At 38.2% G+C, this 25,824-nt stretch overlaps 1 protein-coding gene across 4 annotated transcripts in view; it reads right to left on the bottom strand.

The window, feature by feature from the left end:
• Positions 1 to 25,824, bottom strand: part of PCDH9 (protocadherin 9) — a 694,049-nt gene that overhangs the window by 511,290 nt on the left and 156,935 nt on the right. The window contains exon 3 of one of the 4 annotated variants that reach the window (XM_054836484.1): positions 251 to 1,612. The exons of the other annotated variants lie outside the window; for them this stretch is intronic. Within the exon in view, the coding sequence (XP_054692459.1) occupies positions 1,592 to 1,612 (21 nt within the window). The 3' untranslated portion in view covers positions 251 to 1,591. Of the gene's footprint in view, positions 1 to 250; positions 1,613 to 25,824 lie in introns of those variants that run through there. 4 annotated transcript variants of the gene reach the window in all.

The raw sequence follows: 25,824 nt of genomic DNA, 5'->3' as shown, positions 1-25,824 counted from the left end.
GGGGAACACAGGTGGATGCACAGCCTTTTAAGGAAATGAGAGAACCAAGAAGCCTGCCTGAAAAGCACTGCCAAATCTTTTCTATGTACACATTAATTTGATACAGGTTCTAAAGAAAAAGAAAGAAAAAAAATCCTGTGAAAAAACATGACGATTCTGCACTGGAATATTATCAGGATATAGATTTATTTCAGACAGCATTTTAATGCTTATTTATTGATACATTTTATCATGGTGGGTTTACATGAAAAGTAGTGGGCTACAGGATTCGTTTAATGAGTCACAGCCTCCTAGAGATGTTGAAAAGTATTCTGTGATATTCTCCCAAATGGCAATGCACCATTAAAAAGGCATATATTTATCTCTTAATACTATTTGAATACACACACATTTCAAGAGATATATTAACCCACAGCAAATGCAAAGCATGGATATTTTCGGTATGAAGCCAGAAGCAGGCACAGTATTCTCACTGGTTTCCATATGCATTGTTTCTGCAAAGCTCAGCCTTCAATCACTTAACGTTAAGTCATTTTCTTAGGTTTGGCTGGCAAACTGTAAAGACTTACATAACTTTTTATTAGGTTGCTGCTTATTTTGCAAATATATTGTGAAAAGCATTCAGCTTTGAATTGTTCACTGCAGTGAGCTCATATTTTTGGTATGCATTTTTTTTTTCCCTCTACATTAACTAAATCGCACACAGTACAGTTTCTGTTCTTATATTTGATGCAAAAGCATATATTAATATAACATTATGTTCATTAATAGGTGTGACTGTACAATTTATGTTCTATCCCTGTCACTGTGGTATTTCAGAACCTTCCAAAATTAAGTGAAGAGCACCAAGTTTTCTTCCTATTCATCTTTCTAATAAGAAACTCTATATTTTTGATTGTGCTATATTATACTGATAATTTTTGTGTTGCTGTGTACAAAAAAAAAGGTCACAGTGGCCTTTACTGTTGCTTCCTTATAATTCAGCATCCTATATTTGACTATATCAAAATAGCTTGCTCAAAGAAAAAGTATATATGTAGTATGTATACTCATATGCACACACAGATATATATGTGTGCATATATATACGTATGTATGTATAATTGGTCCACAGATAGCCATAGATTGTATTCCATGTTCTGCCCTCAAATCTTATTAGGCTCCAGTTCTAGTTACAGAGAGGTAACTAGCATTTTAATAGGCTCGTTCAGAAAAGACTTGATACCTGTTGTCAACTTCCATTCCACCCAAAATGGTTTAGGGTTGGGTGGGCTATGATATGGAAAATACTGTATTTGTTCAGATAAAACTTTGGCAATATTGTGAGAAGTTCTAGTTGTCCTTAAGAGTTCCTTTACCAAACAGGTAGGGTCTGAGTTGCAGGTGACTGATCACATTTCCACCAATATGTTCAGGATCTCTTTTAGTGTCCATTCTGAATTCAAGGCAGTGGTGGCATGCATCTGTGCAAGGTGTCCCAAGCAGTCTGAGGAGCCTTCCTCTGTGCGAGCAATCTTCTTTGTGAAGAAAGGTGGTGGAGTCTGTTGCATACTGTAGGCAGTCAGGGTTGATGAAGCAGACATACACTCTCTCAGGGAGAGGATGGGGAACACTTGAGAAAAAGAGAGAGAGATACCAGGAAATAAGCAGGCCTAGGGGATGTCAGGACATATAAAGCCTCAAAATAAGTTTGCCTTTCCCCTTTTCCACAGGAACTTTGGGGATTCCAAATCTTAAAATATCTTGGTTCATATCAGATTTTAAAAGAAAGTCTTGAAAATTAACAGCTGCCTAGACCTTACCACTGGTTTTCTTTTTTTTTCCCCCTTATTTTCACACAAAGTCTTAGGTGTAAAAAGTCGACTCTTATACTCCTTCCTATTTAGACTGATTATATTCCTGTTTTTTAGGATTATCACCAAGACAGTGTTAAGAACTGCTACGTTAAAAGCTTGCTCCCATTTCAGTTTTGAATATGTCTGCCAAACATACTGAATGAATTAACTACTTCTGCATCCTCTGTCCTTAATTTCCATACTTGTGGTCACAAAGAGCATAGTTGTCCCTCATAAATTTAGCTTTAATTGTGAAGGTATCCAGCCCTTAACCTTGTTAAAGTAACTGAATAAATGTGGCAAGAACAATGTTCCTCTCAAGAGATTAACTCAGCCTCCATCTGAGAGACTAGTCATTTTGGGATAAGATGCAAAACGAAGCAAAACTTTTCTCAAAGATAAAAAATTGCATATATATTGTCAAATTTCATTATAGTAGAAAGTTAACAGCAGGGTGCTTCAAGGCACGAAACAAGGACCAGGTGTTCAAAATATATTAATTGATGTGAAAAAAATGAGTGAACAGCAATGTGGAAAAATTTGCAGATAACAAAAAAATTCTATTAACCAAGTTTGAAGACGACAGGAAACTTCAGAGGTAACTGACCAAGCTAGATGGACGGACCATCTTAAAAGAGGTGAAAATCATTTCTTTAAATGCAAAGTAATGCATATTGGGGGGTGTGTGGGGGGAAAAACAAAAAACAAAACAAATTACAAAAAAACACCCAACCCAAAACCCGAAGCTGTAACAAATCATTCACTTTACCAGAGACATCAATTAAGAGCACCAACTTCGGAAAAACACTTGGGCCTCACTGCAGACAGGTCAATGAAGAGCCCTGCTCAATGTGCAGCTGCAGTCAGAAAAGCAAGTAAAATGTTGAGATGCATAAGAAATGGAGTTGGGAAATAAGAAAGAAAATATAATGTCATTATATAAATCAATAATTTTCCCTCCTCTGGAATAGTGTGAAGTACTGGTCACCCCATCACAAAAAAGATATTACTGAATTAGAAGGTATTCAGAGAAGAGTGATTGCGATAATTAGGCATATAGAGAAGCCTTCATATGAAAAGACTGAAAAAAATTGGAATTGTTAACCTTAGAAAAAAAGATGAATAAGGAGGGATATGATGAAAGTATAAAAATGGTAAGTGGCAAAGAGAAAATAGATCAGGAGCTTCTGTAATCCTGCATCTCATAATTCAAGAACAAAAGGACACTAAGTGAAAGTGAAAAGCAGCAGCTCCAAATCTGATAAAAGGACATACTTTTTAATGCAGCACATAATTAGATTATGGAACTCAATGCCACAGGATGTCACTGATGTCAAGACCTTTCCAAGATTCAAAGAAGGACTTGGCACTTACAACTCTTGATATTCTTGGGAATCTTATGCAGACTAGCTGCATTTAAAAATTTTGAAAGAGAGGTTATGTGCCATGTTTCATGATTTAAAAGACAACATTTTTAAAAAGAATTTGGAGAAAAGTTCCCTGGAAGTGGATTTTCCCATCTCTGGCTATTTGATTATTTTGTTCTTCACTTTGTTTGTTTTGTTTGCATTTGCTCTTGAGACATCTAGGCAGTCTTGTGTGATAATGAATTACTATTCTCATCCATTTACTATTTATCCTAGTACTACCCTAGTATCTTAGTATCTCCTATGAAATCCTAGTATTAGGACTTGGTCTTCCCTTTTGCAGAATAATTGTTCCATGTGCTATTGTATTCCACTCCACTCCATTCCAGTCAGCTGACTGGATTTGTCACTCATTGTCAATTAGTATAACCATTGCCGTAAGCTATATACCACTGTGCATGTGTTTGGAGCAACTGTGAAATTTCGAGATGCAGAACCAAATACATTTTTGCTGTGGCAGCTATGCAATTGATTCCATGTGTCTCAATTGTCTTCAAGTCCTACCTTAACCTCCAGCTCTGCTATTGACGTCTCGCTTCACATCCTGCAGCTGGAAGACATACGCAATGTCTCCAAACAAGGGACACTTTGCTGCTTATGCTTCCTATCCTCCACAGATTCCTTACCACATTTTTTACTCCTTTCTGCCTGTCTTGCTGCTCAGAGAGATAAGGTATTCTTCTCCCCCCTTTTGTTCTTAAACTATTTCTTTTCTAATTCATTAGCTTTTCTTTCCCTAGCTCTTTCCTATATGAAGACTTTCAGTGCAAGTAAATAATGATAGGCACAAGCATAAAAAAGCTTTTCCTCAAATCAGATCTGTTAACTCAAAACTGAATCAAAAAGAGAGCATGAAAGATACTTGGCAGAAACAGGATTGTTGATTTTGAACAATATTCTCAAATAATTCTTCCTTCCACTGTTATTAATTTCATCACACTCTCAAAGCCAGGGTGGGTTGGGGGGGGAATGAGAAAACCTTTAAGTATTGTAAGCATCTGTTAGAGATTTTGGAGGAAAATGGTAGTAGTCTATTTATTATTATTGGTATTATACTGAAAGCCAATTTAATTATATAGCATTAAAACCACCTATAATTTTCAAAGATTCAGATTCAACTGACTTGTCAGAGGCCTCATTCAACAGAAGCTATTAAACTAGATAGCAGGGAGATAAACCACACTGGTACCTTTATAGATGTTCAATTAACTGCTACTATTGCTTTCATCTGACACCTACCCAGCACAAAACCTGGTAAGTTCTGCGGGGGTTTGAGGGTAACTAGAAAGTAAGTGAAGATATTGGGGGGTGGGGCCACACAGAGCAGCTGTGTTTGTAGGGCTAGCTGGGTGAACAAAACGCTGGAGGGATGTAACCGCCTTGAAGAGAAGCTGAATTCAGATAGTGCTCGCAAAATGGACACTGCAGAGAGACTGTGAAGATACCTGACCCAGGGATAATACCTGAGAGAAGATGGGCAGCCCCAATTGAGCTAAGATGTGACTAGCTACTACAAAGAAAGACGTGGTGTGCTTTGTCTCCTCTCCTTCCCCAATAACTTCCATCACTGGAGGTTTTCAAGATGCAATTGGACAGGGTGCTAGATAATGTCGTCTAGGCTCCCTTTCCCACAAAAGGTTGGACCAGATGATCTTTTGAAGTCCCTTCCAACCTGGGCTGTTCTAGGATTCTGTGAATTGCCTCTGCTTTGGTATTGTTTATTTTTCTCAACTTTCAGATGTATGCCTGACTAATCAGACATGGTCCTATGACTATTGTCTCCTTTTTTTCCAGGAAAAATTATTAAAGTAGCATAAAAAGTTTATGTTTTACCTTTCCCATCTTGAGCTGGTATATTCTGTACAACACTACAAATCACCACGTGGATTACGTATTTGTATCAGTGCTGTCTTTTGAGACATCCACGTTGCACTCACTATATGGTTTAGATATGTCTAAGGGTTCACAGTTAGTCTGCAAGACTGGTTTCAGGCTGAATCCAGTCCACAGGACGTGTACTGAACACACTCTGGCATAAATATGCTATTATAGTACAACATTCAATAGCAAAAGAGGAGGAGCTGGTTAGCAACACAAGGAATTTAATTTTAAAAGCCTAGAAGAAATGGATCCTATATTACATGGGATAATAACAAGCATGAATCCTGCTGGTCTCACAGGACTATGAGAGGTGTTTCCAGCCTATGAGTATTTACAAATATGAGCTCAAGATAATTGGTATGTGTATTATTCTTTACCTTTTAAATTTTTGTTAAGACTTAATTCAAATTGATAACAATTCCACAATCATGAAAAAATGACATATCTTTAATTTGAAAGCCATCTACTGGGAAAAGAATGTATTGTATTTTTTCTTATTAAGTACTACAGAAATGCAAAAAATATCCTCTAATATTGCATAAATACTGTATTTCCAGCCATATTTTGGCCATTTTATTTTTACTAACAACCACTTAGTTTTAAGTTAGCTTTTCTCTATATTTCATATTGTGAAAGAAGTAGCAGAACATGTTATGAGGAAGAGCAAATTTAGCTAAATGATCACTATTTTGCAACAAAAAGTTTTCATCTAGATGCCCATGCTACCTTTTCAAGTCCGCTAGCCTACCTTTTCAAGACAAGTCCTCTGTTCTAAGTTTTGTTATCGGTTAAAAAGCATGGCCTGAAGTCAAATACTATTTTCATATGAAAAATCTACACAATTACTGAAAACTATTCCAACTTTCCATTTCTTAGCAAAGAAGCATAAATGTCAGCCAAATATTAAAATAAAAGACAAAATATTTCATTACAGTTGTGTAAAATTAGGTTTCCCACAATAACATTGCCTCATTCATGTTACACAAATGTATGCTATCTTCTTGTTTTGCATATTAAACCTAAACAACATATTGTGCTTTTTTTCCTATACTTCACATTGGATATGTGTTATTTTATTACACATTGTGCCTGGTATGGACAAATAAATACACTTCTCTTACCATTAAAACAATCTTCTCATGTTAGAAGTTCAGATCCAATTAGATTAGGTAGAAGTGTGCATGGAATGAAATATGGATGGGATAGATTTTAGCATCTCAGCCAAAGAAAGGGCACACTGTTTTGTTTGGTGTCATTTTGTACTTGAAAACAAGTTCTGGAAAAAGTACCAGTAAGAAGAGTATCACATCTGCTTCTATTATGGCAAATGTCTTTTCAAAACAGAAAAGAGAATTCATGCCTATTTTAAATGACAAAAAAGTGAATGTGCAGAATATCACAAGACCCCAGTCAGCACTAGTAAAAAGCGAACCTTCCAAACCTGGAAACGTCACTAACCCAATTACAACTTAGGCTTTGGTACCAAAGGTGAAACTTAGGGATGCTCTTGAGTGTACTGAAACAAAGGCCTACTGAGTTTTATGCTCTCGAGTCTATTACAATTTTATCTATATAATATACACAATCATATTCAATTCTATGCAGAACTCTTTCATTTGCTCATAGCTTTCTCTACACATTATCTGGGATTTGGCATACACTACACTTTATCCTCAATGCAAGTGATTTTTTTTTCCCCTCAGTACAGGAGATTGAGCTATGCTTAATGGTTCTGAATTGGTTTTCCTAAGGCTGAAAAGCTCCTTTTTCTCAGACATTTCAATCAGGAATGGTGTGATTGGAAGACACCAATGGTAAAGGACAGCTCTTTTATTTTGTCATTTTCATCAGGACATAAGCCACATTTCCATGAAAGTGGTTAAGCAATTGGAAAAGCTTAACCATACTTAATATAAGTCTAACATAACTAATACTTAAGTATACTAATAAATATAACTTACACATAACATAAATATATGGTTTATGCATATATTCTCCTTTTTTTTTAATCCTAAAATAAACCATAGAGTCCCAGCCATAGCAAAATAATAACAAATTCTCTGCTTCTACCGTCCTGGCACAAACTTAACTATGGGTGTTACTGGGTAGAATATGATCTGTTACTATTTCCTTTGTCCACATCTACTGTCTGATATGAAATGAACATTAAAATTTTCCAGTAGGTAATATCAGACTTGTAATAGCTTCCACAGAACTACTCATGTCTCAAAATCAGCCACTACTCAGGACTCCAAAGTTTCCAAGAACCCAGATGTGCAACCATTATCCATACAATTAATCCTATGATATTCACTACTTACATGTTTAAGGTGTTTGTAGGATGAGGCCTGAAATCATGATTTTGCTCGTAGCCAGTAGTTATTTAACCAAGGTCAGTTTTCTAAGTTCTGAGTTTATAAGGGACATTACAGAGTGGTCATCTTATGCTATGCAGTGGACAAATACTACATAGGATGTTTGTTTGTTTTCCCTGATATTATCATTGCTAGTAAGAGGAATTATGAAAAAACAAAGCAATCTCTTGGCTAACTGGGGAGGTCTCAGTTGACTGGAGCTTAGCTAATGTGACCCCCATCCACAAGAAGGGCCGGAAGGAGGATCCAGGAACAACAGGCCTGTCAGTCTGACCTCGGTGCTGGGGAAGGTTATGGAGCAGATCATCTTGAGCATCATCACACAGCACATACAGGACAACCAGGTGATCAGGCCCAGTCAGCATGGGTTTATGAAAGGCAGGTCCTGCTTGACTAACCTGATCTCCTTCTATGACAAGGTGACCCGCTTAGTGGATGAGGGAAAGGCTGTGGATGTTGTCTACCTGGACTTTAATAAAGCTTTTGACTCTGTTTCCCACAGCATTCTCCTGGAGAAACTGGCTGCTCATGGCTTGGACAGGCATACGCTTCGCTGGGTAAAAACCTGGGTGGATGGCCTGGCCCAAAGAGTTGTGGTGAATGGAGTTAAATCCAGTGGGTGGTCGGTCACAAGTGGTGTTCCCCAGGGCTCAGTACTGGGGCCAGTTCTGTTTAAGATCTTTGATAAAGATCTGGACTCTCAGTGCACCCTCAGTAAGTTTGCAGCTGACACCAAGTTGGGTGGGAGTGTTGATCTGCTTGAGGGTAGGAAGGCTCTACAGAGGGATCTGGACAGGTTGGATCGATGGGCCCAGGCCAACTGTATGAGGTTCAACAAGGCTCAGTGCCGGGTCCTGCACTTGGGTCACAACAACCCCATGCAACACTACAGGCTTGAGGAAGAGTGGCTGGAAAGCTGCCTGGCAGAAAAGGACCTGGGGGATATTGGTCAACAGCCAGCTGAATATGAGCCAGCCATGTGCCCAGGTGGCCAAGGTGGCCAACAGCATCGTGGCTTGTATCAGAAATAGTGTGGTCAGCAGGACTAGGGGAGTGATTGTCCCCCTGTACTCGGCACTGATGAGGCCCCTCACTATAAGAAAGACATTGAGGTGCTGGAGCATGTCCAAAGAAGAGCAATGAAGCTGGTGAAGGCTCTAGAGAGCAAGTCTTATGAGAGGCGGCTGAGGGAACTGAGTTTGTTTACCCTGGAGAAAAGGAGGCTCAGATGAGACCTTTTTGCTCTCTACAACTACCTTAAAGAAGGTTGTAGCCAGGTGAGTGTCAGTCTCATCTACCAAGCAACAAGTGATAGGACAGGAAGAAATGGCCTCAAGTTGTGCCAGGGGAGGTTTAGACTGGATATAAGGAAAAAAAATTCTTCACTGAAAGGTTTATCAAGCATTGGAATAGGCTGTCCAGGGAAGTGTTTGAGTCACCATCTCTGGAGGTATGTAAAAGACATGTGGATGTGGCGCTTAGGGACATGGTTTAGTGGTGGATTTGGCAGTGTTAACAGTTAGACTGGATGATCTTAAAGGTTCTTTCCAACCTAAATGATTCTATAAACTCCTGACATGGGATGAAGGAGTAGAGATGAGGAAAGTCCTAAACATGTTACAGTTGAGCTTTTCCAACATCTGGATGATGGATATTCTGTCCTCTACCCAAGCTCATAAAGAACTGAGACTCCAATCACATAGTCATACATTCTCCAAGGGAATGAGTCTGCTACAATTGTAGTTATTTGTATGAAATTATTTAATTCTCACTAGTTATTAAGTTCTGCAGTGCCCCAGTGGTGAGATTTAATGCCAACACAGACTGCAACTGCAACATAGTATGTCAAAAGCCAAAGGATAGGGTCTCCGCTGTAAACGAGACGATGATGCTGAAGAACTAAGAGCTGGCATTTGGCCAAAACAGAGATTTGTATAGGACAAATGGGATGAAGAAATAATCTTATTCAGCAGTGGATAATTTTTGAAAGAGATAACAAAAAGATGTTATTGTTCTTGACGACCTTAACATCATCTCTCATTGTCCTTAATTTCTCTGGCCAAATCAGAAGTAGTATCTGTCCCTCAACTGTCCATACCAGCCAAATTCCAACACAGATAACTCCAAATAATGAATAACCTATAAAGAAACCATTATTCGCAACTTTGGATTTTTTAGAAAACTTTTTCTAAAGCAGTGGTTACGATTGTGACTCCTTGCCTTACCAGAAATCAGTAGCAAGTGTATAATGTCTGAAAGAAAGCTCGTATTTAGTTGATTTGTTACTTTGCTGTGTGCTACTTCTCTACCTAATGTCTTGGGTAATTCACAGATTTAGTCTTCACAAAAGTGAGATATTTGAGATAGTCTGTTGGTCCCAACATTCTGCAAACAATTACCTGTCAGCATCCTCCTATGGCTCTTCCAAGCTACTACTCATGTGACCTAATGGGCAGTACTTTAGGTTTGGCAACAGCAATTGGCCCGTTTAGACTATAATTAGCAATTGCCTGAAAAAGAAATGGCTTTACTAAGGACCCACTGAGGCACCTATAGCTACTTGTTCAATAGGACTAAATACAACATTATATAGCACTTCTACAAGAAAACTTTATTATGGTTCACTCTGTTTTTTCTGCACATAGTCACCAACTTCTAATTTGGAAAATTCTATCTTTTTGTTATATTGGGAATTTAATTTAGCCTATTGGCAAGGAGAAATGAACTGGATCAATTTCCCAAGGACCTGCAGTAGACAGAACAAGTGTCTGAGTGAAAGGATAGAAAGGCTAATGAAATACATACATCAGAGAAGGTAGTGTGCAAGAAGACAAACCTGGTTAGAAATTCACTCTGTAGCTTGAAAAATATTTATATTTTTCTCTACTAACCTCTAAGTAAGTTATTACTGATCCAAAAACCCACTGATACAACCCTAAAACAAAATAATACAAGAACACTTAATTATAAGGAGGGATTTTATGGAACAGAATTACAGTTTGGACATTGTTTGGGAAGGTCATTATTTGCCATTTTTAAGAGCAGTTTAACTATACCCAAATATCCATGACATTATATTAAACATCCCCCAAGTGACACTGTATCCACTCAATCTGTCATTCTCAAGGTACTCTGCTGCCCTCAAAGGAAGTAATAGATAGCATCTTAATAAATGAGTGAGCTACAAAATCACATTTCACTTTGAGGAGACTTTCCTACTACCTTACTCTCAACATAGCAGTGGCAGGTACCTTCACCTCAGGGCCATTTTCTATGTGCTCGCAGACCAAAGGGCTCTATTTGAAATCGCAGCAAGAGTTCTCCCTCTGCCCCTTCTCATTTAACAGAAAGTTTGTACTGTGTAACCTTCCGCAGGGTAGAGCAGAGGATTCACAAGAATCCTCTCAACTCGAGCATGTAAAACTCTTTATTATTACCATGACAGAAATCTCATTTTCTAAGCATACTCTGTCTCTTGCAGAATATACAAGGTTTAAATGCAGATGCAGTCAAAATCTCATTAATGACTCAGATCAACAGCTGCCATTGATCATTAAAACGTAAATGCAGTGACTTCTAAATCTTAAAATGACAGGGCAGCTGTGCATTTTGGGAAATGAGAGAAACTGTGACTATAACATAACAATCCATGAATATTTTCTTCCTGCTACCTAGGTATTGCTGAGACTTTTCTAGTTAAAATGAAGAGAACAACATAGCCTTTATCTGACATTTTCAAACAATCTGATGGGAAAAAAAGAGAAATGTTCCAGGTTTTTCTTGATGTCTATCATATTCCGCTTTCTTGATGTGTGTGTAGTTTGCTTTCACTCTGCAAAGAGTTGCTTGAAAAGAAACTTAGAAAGTGTCTCCCTTTATTCTTAAAGCATAAGATCTTGTAAATCCCTACATTCTCTATAGTAGCATATCTTACTGGACTACAAATTTTGAAATACAATGACATTTTTATACAAATGAACCAAAGCCATCACTTTCTAGTAATGGATTAGAATGCAAACTGGGCACAAGTTGCAGGTAATGGCCACTAGTGGGACCCACTGCCTTCTTCACTTATCATTGCAAACAATGTTACCTGGCAATTAAAGATACAGAGTAAAATAAAATAAAAACTAAAAATTATGTAACATAAAAAAATCAGGTTGGCATCACCTGAGATCCCTAACATTCATGAACAAGTGGTTCCTCTCTGTTTCTCAATTTATATTTAAATTCTATGTATTCAATGGGAATTGAGAAAAATCCTAACAAAGCAAAGTAAAAAAGAAAAAAAGGAGTCCCATTAAGAAACAACAAGAAGAAAAACAACCACAGATAACAAAAAATCATGGTTAAAAATATTTTAATCTAAATTTAACTCATAAAACCACAATTTGGAACAGGTGTTTATCTTCTCAATTTGCTGCGACATGCAATATGTGATCTGATTGAAACAAAATAATAACCAACCAAATCATTGTCAAGTATGTAAAATGACTGTGTGTTGCAAATGAGTTCTTGGGGAAGTCAATGAGAATTACCAGGTGACTCCCTCCCAAAATGCCTGTGACAAAGAAAGTGCATCTGGAGTTTTGCATGGCAGCAATACTAGCTATCTAGGGGGGCAGAATTTAGAGGAAGGTTAACAGCTGCAACCATTCCCAAATCAAAAAAAAAAATGGGAGAAAGTAAATACATCCCTCTCGGAGGTGTAAGTCATCCACCTCAGAAAGCTCACCAACTCACCTGCCAGGTGTGTTGAAACGTTATTCCTTAGGTGAACTCCTCCCAGCACCTCATGTCCCAGTCTCTGCAAAAACTGATGCATCTCTTATCATTCAGGAGGGTTAATGAGCAAACTCTTAATAAATTACTGGCTTGCTTCTTCTTTTTTTTTTTTTTTTTACACTTTGGTGATGTAAATACTACCATTTTGATCTGTTAGTGTTTTGGTATTACTCTGTGCTAAAGAAAGCCAGTAGCAAATCGGGCCTCAAGAGTTGTTCCTCATAAACTGCCTGTGATGTAAATGGCTTTTACCTTTACCTGGTTTAAAGTAAAAAGCAGCACACGCAGGGTAACACCTTGGGAAAAAAAACCATCTTTGCAAAGAGCAAGTAAATGCAAGCTCATGAACAGTACTTATCTAGACACTACAAATTAGAAGTCCCTCCCTTTTCCATTCACCTCCGCCTGAATCACAGTCATTATTTCAATATACTTCCAAGAACAAGCAGTGTGGGTATGCTCCAGGGCTCTGTACTGGAAGACCAAGAAAAACACTGACAACAAGCTGCAGACTTATGATGCGTGAATGAAGCAAATGTTCGTCACATGGCAGAAAAAGCCGTTTGCCTCTTACTGCTAGACTGGTTTTGCTGTTATTCATTATTTATCCTTTCCCTCACAATCAAGAAAAACAGAGAGATCCTTGAATATCCTCTCAATTTCTTCTTGACTTGTAAGTCTTTGCCTACCTATCAAGAAGGCACAGCCTCAGGAAGCTGTCTGTACGCTGAGGAATATTTGCATGACTAGCATAGTAATTCTGTTTCAGGCATTTGGCTTTTATGGTCTAACCATCTTCATCACAAACAAATTGCTTAATGGCTTTGGGTAGCAAACACATACAGAGCTGTGCCAACTGATCAAGAAATAGCTGAGTAGGTATGACCTGTGATCATATTTATTGGCATTTCATTTAAAACCTCCTCTGAATCATCATTTGCATTATCATCTAAGTCTGATCTCTTTTGTTCAATAAGTCAATGATTCTTGTCTGCTTCTTCTAAAAACAACAAGAAATCAAAACTCAGGACTCTGTTCCTCCCCTCAAAAGCTTGAGGGTCAATAAAGATGTGTAGGAAGAGATTCCTCACCTTCATTAACAGCATGGTTGAAAGGAGCAAAGCTCCCCAAAAGCAGAGGAAGACGGGGGACAGCCCATCTACCAGGAACATAGTTATAGTAAAACAATAAAAGCTGACAGCACACAATGGCACCACAAGACCAAATCTCTTTTGGCTAAAGTGCCCCAAAGATTTCTATAAATGAACAAAGATTTGACAGAAACTCAGGCAAACCTCTCTGTATACCGCAAGTGCTGCATATCCATGGTACTTCTAACAAAATGATGTATTAAAAACAGTGTAAGAAAAGATCATGCTTTTGAAGCATGACACAAGTACAACAATCCATCTAGTTTTTAATATACTGCAACAATTAATGCTGTCGTGTATATTTTATCTTGAATGTTTTGCCATTAGTGGAGAACTTGCTTGCTGTTTCTGTTAGTAGAAACAAAGGAGTCATCAAAAATTTCCTTCACACAATCCTGTTTACTTACAGTAAATGTCAGGACATCTGACTTTGTCTAAAAACTGGAAACAAAATACAGCTTTCATGCTCAGAAATAAACATTATCAGCAAAAAAAAAAAAAAATCCCTAGAACACAGTAAGAGCTTTTTTTTGCTGTTATTTTTTTTGGCATCTTCACAGCCAAATGGCCATGACTACTACTCTTGCTTTTAGCCACTCACCTTCACAGCTGCAGCCAATAAATCCACTGGCCTCTGAACTTCTATTTCAGAAATACCTTTTATTTCTTCAGGTGGGTAGGTACAAGTTCTGCCATGCAGCCAAACACTTTGTGGCACAGCTTCTACTGTTTCCAGCAGCGACTACATAAAAGAGTGTTTAATTGTTCCTTCTGTGTAGCCTGAAGGAAGTATGGTGAGCCAGCCTACCCACCAATTTAACTTAGGTCTGTGAACAAAGTTAGAGATCAAGGTTAAAGAAGTTAATTTAACCCAGTTTAATAGACTGGTCAGAGCCACTGTCAAAGGTCTTTCCCCTCCCTCCCTTTATTTTTTAATTTTTTTTTTGGACTGCCTTCTGAATTTCATTCACCACTGAAAACCAAGCTTTTTTATTTTCCCCTGTTTTTTCTTTTTTTGCTTGATTTTTTATTTGGGTTTTTTTTCACCCACAAATGCAGAAGATCCAGTAAATCCAAGTAGTTGCATATAGCCTTTAAAATATACTGTTTTACGTGGAAGTACATATTTCTAAGACTAATTTTTCATAATATTTTTGAGACTATTAACCTATAATGTGAAGGTCTCACATTAGATGCAGGGCAAACCTACACGTCTTTAAAAATTTAGCCCAGAATACTCTGTCACATACATTCCAAATTGATAATATACTTCCAACCACAGACTGTCACTCCTATCTATATTAGAAAGGACACCTTTCTGTCAGTCATCAAAAACTGAGCATCATTTTCATCCTGACACTAAACTTCCCTTCAGTGTAAAGGAATTATCTACTGAAGAAGGCTACAGCAGCTCAAAATATTTTAAGTTCACATGATGAAAATACCTGTCACCAAGAATAAATAGAATTGCATTTCCATTAGATGTGTAATAATTGCTGATACTTCAGTCTTGGAATTTGCCTGGACTATTAACAATAATTAAACAAGATGCTGAGCTGCTCATGTTCACTCTGTTTTAATATTGGTTTTAAATGTCCAAAGGAAAATGGCAATGTTTAATATTTAAATATCAAACACTTTGATTAAACATTAGAGTGTTAAACTAATATTAAGGAAGGCTGAAAACAGGTTTATAGAACTGTCCATAGGTCTTTTGGGTTGCGTCTGCCAAAAATGCTTTTTGAAATTTGCCACGTAGACATTTTTTTCAAAAAGTAGCCTGACCTCAAGGTCACTAATGTCAACTGTAATTAATAAGCAACATTTCGAAGTTTGTACTTAGTGCTGGACTACGTAAAAAGATGCATGTTTACAATAAGAAACAGAATCTGCAGGATTCTGACTAAAATCAGATATGAGCGTAGCAGCTCAAAGAATCAGGACAAATTGTACTCAGCATCTACTCACCCTACTTACTCTCTCAAACAAATAAATAATTTACACTCTTTATTCTCCTAGAAATTAATGGAATTCCCTAATAGAAAATATTAAGCTGATAGGCCTCTTAGTCAGGTCTGCAACTTTCTAATTACCTGAGGAATTCCCCTAAAATCTATGAGGGTTGGTCCAAATAAGCTTCTACACCTTGGAGCCATTATACCTCCTCTCAAGATTCATCCTTCCCCTTTCTCCAGAAATATTATTCTACATCAATCATCTATAAGAGTTCAGTCCTATTTCTCCTGAAAACTCCCATCACAGCAGTTTGAACTCAAACTTCCAAACAAACCTGCAGGGAATTTTCCAAACAAACAAAACAGAAAAAAAAAGCCAAAAAATGGAAAGCTTGTATTTTGAATGAATTGCTTATTGCAAAATATTACCAAAGAAGTTTGAGACAAAAAAAACCAAACCAAAACAAAAAACCCAAGACAAAACCCAAGAAAAGCACTCCCTAGGAACCAGCTATTCTCAATCCTGAAAAGCTACAGGGATTGCAGATGGGGATAAACATCAATTGCCTGGGTGCAAATGTAAAAAGCCTTCACATTTACCCATTTTACATCACAGCTGCAAATTATCAAAGTGCAATTTCCACTGTATTAAGGAGACAGCATATTATGCTTCTAGCTTTCAGTCATGTTTAATAAAGAGAAATCCTCCTATTGAATGAACAGTACCCCTCAGCTACTTTTTAAATAATCCATTGAGAATACTACAATATCCCATATATTTATAAAAAGTATTGTTTCTTTAAGGAAATACCCCAAAGAAACATTATTCTCTTTTTTCATGTACATGGAATAAAAACGCAAATACTGTAAGTTCAGTGGTTGTTTTTCTGGTGTGGGTTGGGGGTTTTTTTGAGTTTTTTTTGCTTTAATTATTGACAATAGTAAAAAGATTGTTTAAGACTAGCTGTGTCAGGGTTTTGGATACCAAGTGTGACAGGCTCTGCAGGTGTACAGTGCTTTGCCTATTGATACAAATTGAATCTGAACATAGCAATTTATTCAGCAAATCAAACCAATCACTGCACTGCAGTTTTCTCTTTCAGCTCTCATTTCCCAACCAACTACTCTTAACCACTTTGCTACTTCTGCTTTACAGCAAGGTTTCAACTGCTATTAGAGGTTGTTTTATGGTGAGGGTATGGGGGTTTAAAAAATTTTAAAGACTGTTATACCCTTCCACTGCTGCCATTAAGTGCTGCATCATTCACATCTGTTCCATACTAGTTGCCTGTCTCCAAACACATTACCATGAAATGTATTTCTCTCCCCCTTACCCTAGTAAAAAATAACCATTATTACACCACGCAAAGCATTTAAACAGCTTGCAAGTGAAATTTGTTCTAATAAACTGTGAATATTTGTCCAAAGAACAAGATTACCTCAAATCCTTCTTTTTCATTAAGACCTATACTGAAAAAGAGGTTCTTTAATGCAATCGTGTTGTATGTTATTTTGTTAAAAGATATTTAAGCTAACCAGTCCTCTAAAATAACCAACGTGAAAAGATCAAAGAATGAAAATTAACACCAGATTGCCCAGTAGATATGTGAGGAAAGAGAAGTAACCAACTCAGGAAAAGCAGACTGGCAGCCAACTAAGGCGGGGGGGGGAGAATAGAGCAATCTTACAGTGTTGAGCCAATATATAACCCTGGATTAATAGCTAGCCTTGGCAAGGCTCAAATGTGAAGATGCTCACATTGGGCATCCCAGACTTGCTGCTACCAGAGGTTGTTGCTATGGTAACCAGTGACAGTCAGCCAACAGTAAAATGAATTTAGAAAAGATAGTTAGGAAATACTGAAAGGAAGAAAGAAAAAGAAAAGAAGGAAAGAAGTTTGATGTCTGTAAGTAGATGCACAGTTCCATCATCTGCTGCTTGCTCTTACGGCAGCGGAGGAATCCGTCACCGAACTGGAGCTGAATTTCCATTTTATCCCCATGATATCTGAAGGATATTCCTGCCTGTACGAGTTTCTAATTGAAAGAAATTATTGTCTCGTTCACAGGACAGCTTGTCAGTGACTCAGCAATCCAGCAAATTCAGCGCCTCTGAAAACTGCATGGAACTGTTAGCACATTGTTCTCATCTAAACTGTTTACAGGAAGCCTGGAGTGGCCCATTTCTGTCTTTTGCCTTTAAATCAGCCTGGGGATGGTTCCACCCTGACATGCAAAATGGCTCAATGGAAGAAGTATTTGTCACTGAAACAAAAGGATTTGGAACTTTACAAATCTGGTGGAAAACTCGGTTGATTTCCCCCCCCCCCCCCCCAAACAAAGAACAAAGCAGAGACTGGTCATTTCAAAAGCAAAATTTGGTTCAAAGGAGGCTAGCTGGAACTGCAGTCAGTGGACCATAAATCACAGTGCCCATGCCCAGCTGTGCAGCACTGCATGGAAGAAAAGCTTTTGGATGGCAGTGTCCCTTAGTGATAGCTGTGGATGTGTATGCCAGAGAGGTAGTTATTGTTGTTTACTTGCTGTGCTATCAACGTGGTATGCTAGAAAGCACACTTTTCAGGAATCAGTGTGTGTGTGCTATATTATCTCTCACAAAACATCGTCCCAGCCCCCTGGAAAACTCCTGCTGGAGTACTGGCGGAAAGAGATAAAAATGAAGTACTACGTCTGGTAAAGCTGAAGTGCTGAACTAGATTTCCCTACAAGCACCTTCTCCTAAGATTGACTGTACGCCACGATCAAGAGGATGAAAACCTCGTATTCAGCCCTAGAAATCCTCAATGGTTGATTTGCATGAATGCGTTTTTCAAGCCTAGAAATGGCACGAGGATGGGTAGAGACGAAAAAGCTGTGAGATAGAACAAGCATGGAAGAAGCTGTTAATTTTATTGAATAAATATCTAGAGAGGCATTTACACAAAAACGTGCTTTTACAGAAATAGCAGGCACAACCATGGTTGGAGAAAGTGGCCAAGTTTGTCTCCCCTTCCAGCCCTGGGATCATGAGGGCCCAAGTCACTTCACTTGCCCTTCTGAGGTCGTGACTCGGGCAAGTCACTTAGCTGTGCTCTGCTTCGTTTTCTCCATAAGTAAAATGGAAAAATACAGACCCACTCAGCCTTTTAAAAGTGCTTTCATGTTTAAAGAAATGAAAAGTGCTAAGCGAGTGGTAAATATTGTTTGAGTAGATTAATACTTGGGTGATCAATATACATTATGAGACTGCTCTTACTCATCATGTTTCCCACAGCTAAGGGAATGCAAGAAATAATAATATGATGATGATTATAGCTGGTAGAAATGCCCCTGGTGAAGGCTGCCAAGTTTCCTAGAATGTAGGGAAAGCCGTGTTCTCATTTACTTACTCCTTAGTGCAACTTTTACTATATGAAACCAAAATTATTCCTGTCATCTGAATCAGACTGGCTCAGGGTTTTTATTAATTGATGTTCTGTGTTGGCTTGACTTTACCAAATATTTCAGTGGAATAGTTTTTTATTGGTTTTGAAAATGAAACAAATTAGAACCAAGTCATTTAGCTAATACTCATAATGAGAATTATTCTAGTACTTTCTTTGGAGAGCTTTATGAAGACTTTGAGCTACAACCTGATATTAAGCAAAGAAAGAGTACTGAGATCACAGAGCTCTCTTTTGCTAGATCCATGAAAACAAGTCCAAATAGATTTCATCAAGTTACAAGTTTCAAAAGGTTATATGTATTCAAAAAATAGGGCATATCTTTTTTGGTAAGGAAATAGACTTCAGCTACGAGTATATGAAACACTCCTACAAGCACAAGCAAGAATAATAATGTTCTAAATATTTGGAAAGTAACCTTGACGGTGCCAAAATATTTTTGAATTTTAGATTTAAAACACGTGATAGCAACCCTGTCAACAAATACTAATCAGAGATCAGAAGTATCATTATCTAGCTGATTTTTACGGAAAGTAGGCATATGGTAGAATTTATTGTAGTTTCTTCATATTCAGAAAGGATAGCAGATAATTTTTTAACAGATAAGAGCAACCTGGTTTTTTTCAGTGGATGATTCGTAATACTCAGCTAGATGACTACTATCCCTATAAAAAGCTAGATCATCCAAAGTACAGTAAAAGACAAAAAGTAAACAGAAATGTCTTGTGCATTTGAGCCCACAGGAATAAGCTCAGTGGTCTGCGAGAATGATACCAGAAGCAGGCCCTCGTGGAAGCCTACTGGTTCCTCCAAAGCTTTTCAGATCCCGTGGTCTACCTGCCACCCTCCTTTCTCAGAGGGTCTGTATTGTTGAAGGCAAAGGTGGATAAAGATGAAGATACGGAGATTTTCACACTGGAAGAAGCAGTTCCTCCTTTTGCAGCTGGTGGCTCCGCAGTCCCTTTGCCATTCTCATCCTCTTGCGAGAGCTTCAAGAGAATCGTCAAAGTGTAACTTCGCACATGCAGAATCACTCATTTATAAAAAACTAGGAAAGGAAAAAGGACCCCATAGCTCAGAATATAAAGTTGTTTTGAGAGGACAGGTAGTTTTCTGAACATCAACGTATCTTTGCGTCTCTGTAGTTTCCCAACATTTTCTCACTGTAGTGCCAGACCCTCCGTGACAAAAATCATTGCTTAAGTTCTTAAAAATCTTGGGGCAAGCCAACATAACAAAGTACTTCTATTTAGACAAAGCTAGCCTGATATAGAAATAATCAAAGGTGCACTCATCTATTTAAAAAAAAAAAAAAAAGAAGAAGAGCTGGAAAAAAGCACTTTAAACTTTTAAGTGAAATAAAACCATTGTGAAAATATGTACACTTATAAAGATAAGAACTTGCTAGTTAGCCATCTGACCTAAAGCCAATATTACATTAAAGAGTAAGAAGAAATCCAGAAGAAACATTCATGCAATACCCACTGTTGTTAATTCTAGGGAAAAACAATACTTCTCAATAAGAAAATACAATTTTTTTGCTCCTTAGTTTCATTAAATAATGAAAACACTTGTGCTTCTTTTAAGTACCTTTGAAGTGTTTGGCACTAGTCCTAATGCTTTACAGAAAAAAAGTCCCCTTTTTAGCTTTTAAAGCAAGAACAGTTAGATGCCAGTCGACGTCATCTTCTACCCACAGGAAAATTGGGGTTTGCCCTTCCTGAATTCATTAATCATTGAAGTCCACCTAACACTGAAATAGTTCGTGTATGCATGAAATATGAGAATGGAAATACTTTACCTGCAGTAGATCTGGTTTTGTCTTTATCTTTATTCACTTAATGAACAAGTATATTTTATTTACCTAAATACAGGTTATGGGCCAGAAACATTTGCTTATGGACCTTATCTCTCTGAATCTGAAGTCTGGCAACAGGCTGTGGATTCAAAGTATTATAATTTGGATACTCTTTCTGTAGGAACTAGACCCTAATACAAGAGGTGCTGAGAAACTCAGAAAGACACTTATTGTCTTCAGCGAGAGCTAGGTGTAATTTCTGTGTACCAGAAGTTATGTATTCAGATAGTAGGGGGAAAAAAAAGAAGGGTTTATCACTTTGGAAAACTTAGCTCAAACTCACCTTTTTCATATATTTTCTAGTTAATCCAGAATAAGCATTTCCTAAATGTTTCCTATATATTTAAATAGTAATTAATTTTGTAATGTTCTTTCCCTAATTTCTTTTTAATTGTAACTGAAAAGGAAACGGTACATACACAAGCAAAATATTAAGAATAAAAACTAATCCCAGTAAAACCACAAGCAGGCCAAACTCCTTTCATCTGATCCTTTGCTAACAAGAAACCAAAATAATTTGGCCAATAAGTGGCTTAGCTTTTTTTTTTTTTTTTTAGATTGAAACTTCTTAATTGTCTCACCTGCAGAATACTCTGCTTAATTATCTGCCTGCCAGTTTCTATCTGCATCGGTGCTAAGAAACACAAATGGCCTAGCCTCTAAACCTACTAATCTGAAGTCTGACCCCTGATAAATCAATGTTATAATCTATAGCTTGCTGCCTTTTGCTTTAGCTGTGTGTGGCACGCTTTGATGAATATCTGCCTTGCAGGAGAAACATATGAAAATTATATCATGTGCAACTGGTTTGAACTGTTGTGCAACCATGGGACACTGAGCCACTCTGGAGAAAAAGTTAAAATGAACTACAGTAGATAAATGTCAGTTTCAGGGGGTTTGACATTATATTATATTTAAATTAAAGGGAATGTTATTCTGGTTCCTTCCTGCTATGAACCTGCTGGTTATTCCCTTTCAGAAGATTCTGATAAAATACGTAATCATCCTCTGCCAAGGCTCTCAATTCCTCTTCAGTGCAGACGGCAGGGTTTATATGATAAAATTTTAATGACCATGGACCTGCATAGCAATGTGCGGTACCAGCACATTTTCAATAACGCTAGGCGTCTGCAAGGACTGGCATCGGGTGATATTCCTACCGCTGAATTTTGCGTGTCCTAAGAGGCAGGCTTCGTGGAGATAGAGGCAACACCAGAGAAACCTCCATTATCATGCAGCAGTCGTACGGATGAAATGGAGATTTATGAATCCCTGCCAAAGAAACTATATTATGGACTGTAAATTAAAATGGGAGCTTAACACATAGTGAACTACATGCTAGAGAGGCTGATTTCCAGATTGCCCTGTCTATTCAGGCCCAGGCAGCTGTAGAGACCACCCCTCGTTAAGCGGTTCTGAGCTCTCCATGAAACTCAGACATTCTAGGTTTGAAAAGGCAACTGCCAAAGCTTTCATAGTCACAGCGAAAAAAGGAATCCTCAGCTGTTTCAGCAGGCGTTTTACTTGCAGCATATTATTGTAGTATGGTGACTGGGACGTAGTGGTTTCGTTCTCAGATGTAGTCCCAATGCCTTCCATGGAGAGACTTCAGTTTTACTCCTCTGCAAGTCATAGTGCGTTGCAAGCTCAAAGCACCACATTTTGGTCTCTGAATTACTATTGCTGTTCAGAAATCACAGTCTTCTCAGATCTGCCACTGCATACTGGTGAGACTTCCACCTGAATCACTAAATCCAAGCAATTGAAATTGTTTACTACGTTTTGGAGAGAATCTTTCAGAAAGCTCCTCAGCCCAAAATATAATTTTGAATGAAAAGTACTAAATTGTAAGCTGTGGAAAAAAAAAACCCCAAACAACAACAAAAACCTCTCAGGAACAGCAAGCCTGCCCAAAAACTTGTAAGGTAAAGGGATAAATTCCACACTGAACTACCCCTCTGTGTATGTCAGTGTTTCAAATAGGATGCAAGTGATACAACATGTAAGATTAATCTTGGAATATACTCAAATATGCAACTGGTATGTCCAACGGCTAGGGCTTTCCCAGGGAAAGAGAAATGCATAGCACTTTTTCCAATAGTCTTTTTTTCACCCCAGGCCATGAACACAACACAATTATTTCTTTTTCGCTTCCCACCCATCTAAACAAAGAACTTCACATAATAAAACACAAAATAAATTTACTCATCACACATGTCAAGTCAGCTTTGAGAGGCTCACTCTCCCACATTCTTTATTGTATTTTGTAGTCCTTCGGAAACTGGCTTACACCCTTACAAAAAAGATAATTTGTCTTAGACCTCCTACCCTTCAAAAAAAAAAAAAAAAGAAAAAAGAAAAAAAGAAAAAAGGAAAAAAGAAAAGAAAAGAAAGAAAAAAAAGAAGCAGAGAAAAAGGGAAAACCTTCCCACCGACTGCTCTGAAACTGGAAAAAGAATACAAATTAACTTTCTTTTCTGCTTATTTGTACAATTTAAAATGATAAAATTCACTTCACACTTCAGACCTCTACAAGGACACTTTGCCTCAAGTGAAAGTAGTTCCACATGGACCATTTTGTGCTTGTCTAATGTGTAAATTTGCTGTTTTATGTTGAAGTAAGTATAAGCAACTATACAGTGCGCATACGGTAAGTCAGCTATCACTCAAGCCCCATAAGTGCCATGCCCTAAGGCATGCTACAGGCCATGCTTCATAAGGCAAGCAAAGTATTTTCAGTGGACTATCTGCAGAGGCATAGCACATAACAGAATATATTCTAGACCCGGTGAAGCAATACGTTCCAGAAAATACAACATTTTTTCTGGAAGGCACAAGGATAACACATTGTGCGGCCATTTTTCAAATCGTATCAGTCACGTTTCAAAGCACACAAAGTTCTACTATAAAGTTCCGGGTAAGAGATCTGTTCCTTGATTTATTTTCACTTTTCCATGAACACATTTCTATTGGCTTTCCTAGAACAGGAATATCAAAGACAGCACACCACCATCTTCCCACCAGTGGTGAAATAGTGCTGGCAAAGCACATATGGCTAATGACTCTATGAATAAGGGTCCTTGTAGTAAAGAACTCCCCAGCTCCACAACAACTAGTACCAGGCAGCACATAGCACTGCTAATACGCAGTGTGACAGACGACAATAGTCTGAACTGCATCTCCTCAAGCAAAGGCAAGAGAATAGCGACTTTCCAACTTCAGGAGGTTGAAAATGTAAACCAGGCCATGTTACAGCCCCTGGAACCAGTCACCCAAATGTGTCTTTTGATTTAGTCACCTACAACTGCAATTTCAATGGCATTTCCCACTGTGCACACAGGAAAGGGTGCACAAGTGGAGCACAACATGTTGTGAGGAGCAGGTATTACCACTCGTCATCACCAGTTGCATCATCAGCTCTCCTCCTTCTGGTCCGGCCCCTGTCCTGACTCCCAGCCCAGCCTCAGCCAGTCCCCAGGGAGGTGCCTGATGCCCAGGACTGGGGCTGCCCCCGCTGCCCCCTGGCCTGCCCTCCTTCTGGCTGGGGCAGTGGGACCCTGCTCTGCCACCCCCATGGGGACACCCCCAGCTGCCAGCCCCAGCCCACAGGGAGCCACTGTCCCACATAGTGCCCAGGCAGCAGCCAATTCCAGAGTACAAGAGATGGGCTGATCACAAATACCTATTTAACAAAGCAAAGAAATGGTCATGATTTTGGCAATAAACCCAAAAGCTCTTCTTAGTTTATGCCAGACTTTTCCTATTTAGTTTCACAAACCACACTCTTCATCTCATAAATGCCCAGAGTGATGCTAGGTAAATCCAAGTGTGATTTTCTTTTTTTCTTTTTTAATTGTTCTGGTTGATTTGTTTCGCACAGCAAGGCTCCTCACCGAGATGAAGGCTCCTTGTACACAAGCACTTACACCATGCATCTGTAATCATACCCTGTAAATGGCATCAGCAAAAGAAAGGAGTGACATTTTTTCCTCTTGATCACAACAGAATAAACAACATTTTAAAGGTTAAATTATTCAAATTCTACAGTTACCTGTAAAAAAAATGACGTCTCTGCTGTACCTTCAGATTTCTTACATCCAATTATTTTGATTTTTTTTTTTTATCCTGTCCCAGGCTTCCTGACTACTGCTGCTTAAGGTGCAAGAAAAAAGTGTTGTAACTAGTGGCAACTCATTTACTTCCACTGATAGCTACAGCTCCTGATACAAGGCTTTCAGCTCAACTCAGAGAAGTTAGGTGAACTTTACAGCAAGTTAGTCAAACAGAAACAGACAACACCTAAATGCCTATCACAATGCCTTTTGCACAAAGAAAATCCTATTTGGGTGTCAACTAACTTTTTTAAGGTCGGGCACGTGACAGTCATGGGGAAGAAATATGCAATGGTACTTAAAGCAGTCTCTCTACAGATTAAGGCAAAATAGAATAAAACAAAACTAGTGAATTCAGTCTGAAATCCCGTTGTAATTTATGTAAATCCTTGGAATCCCACTGTTGCCGATGCTACTAGTTACTCCATAAGGTTGATGGAACCACAGTGGCTCATACCAGAAAAAAATTTGGCCCTTCCATGACAGAAGAGACAATATGGTATCCAGAAAACATCATATAATTTGTAAGGGTTTACTGATTTTTCATGTTCTGATCCTGTGGTTATCTATATAAAAAAAGTAAACCAAAATGAAACAAGGGATTCTGCAAAGTATCTATGTGTGATGGTGCAGGGAGAATTTAACACACAGTATCTTTCCCGTCAATCCCTTACAGCCCACTTCCTTTGCCTCCCAGGAGCACCCCTGCTGCTGATCCCCCTGCCTCTCTCTAGCTTTGATTTTGCATAGATTTTCCAATGCAGGCTTACACATGAAGATCCACTGTTTTTTAACTTTAAAAATACAGTAGTTTGAGAACTGAAAAGCAACAGAGTATGACAATCCCAATAATTTTGTCTATTCCTTATCAATCCATGAAAGCTATACCTTTACATCCGGAACTTTTGATCCAGATCGTTCTTTTACCCCATTTTCTGATGCTGTTCTATTTCTCAGGGTGTAACACCATTAATTCTTTCACACGGTTATGAAAAATAACTAA

This window comes from Grus americana, chromosome 1 (assembly GCF_028858705.1).
Source record: "Grus americana isolate bGruAme1 chromosome 1, bGruAme1.mat, whole genome shotgun sequence".
Lineage (NCBI taxonomy): Eukaryota > Metazoa > Chordata > Aves > Gruiformes > Gruidae > Grus > Grus americana.
Note: the sequence above shows the minus strand (reverse complement) of the source record. Positions and strands in the feature narration are given on the sequence as shown.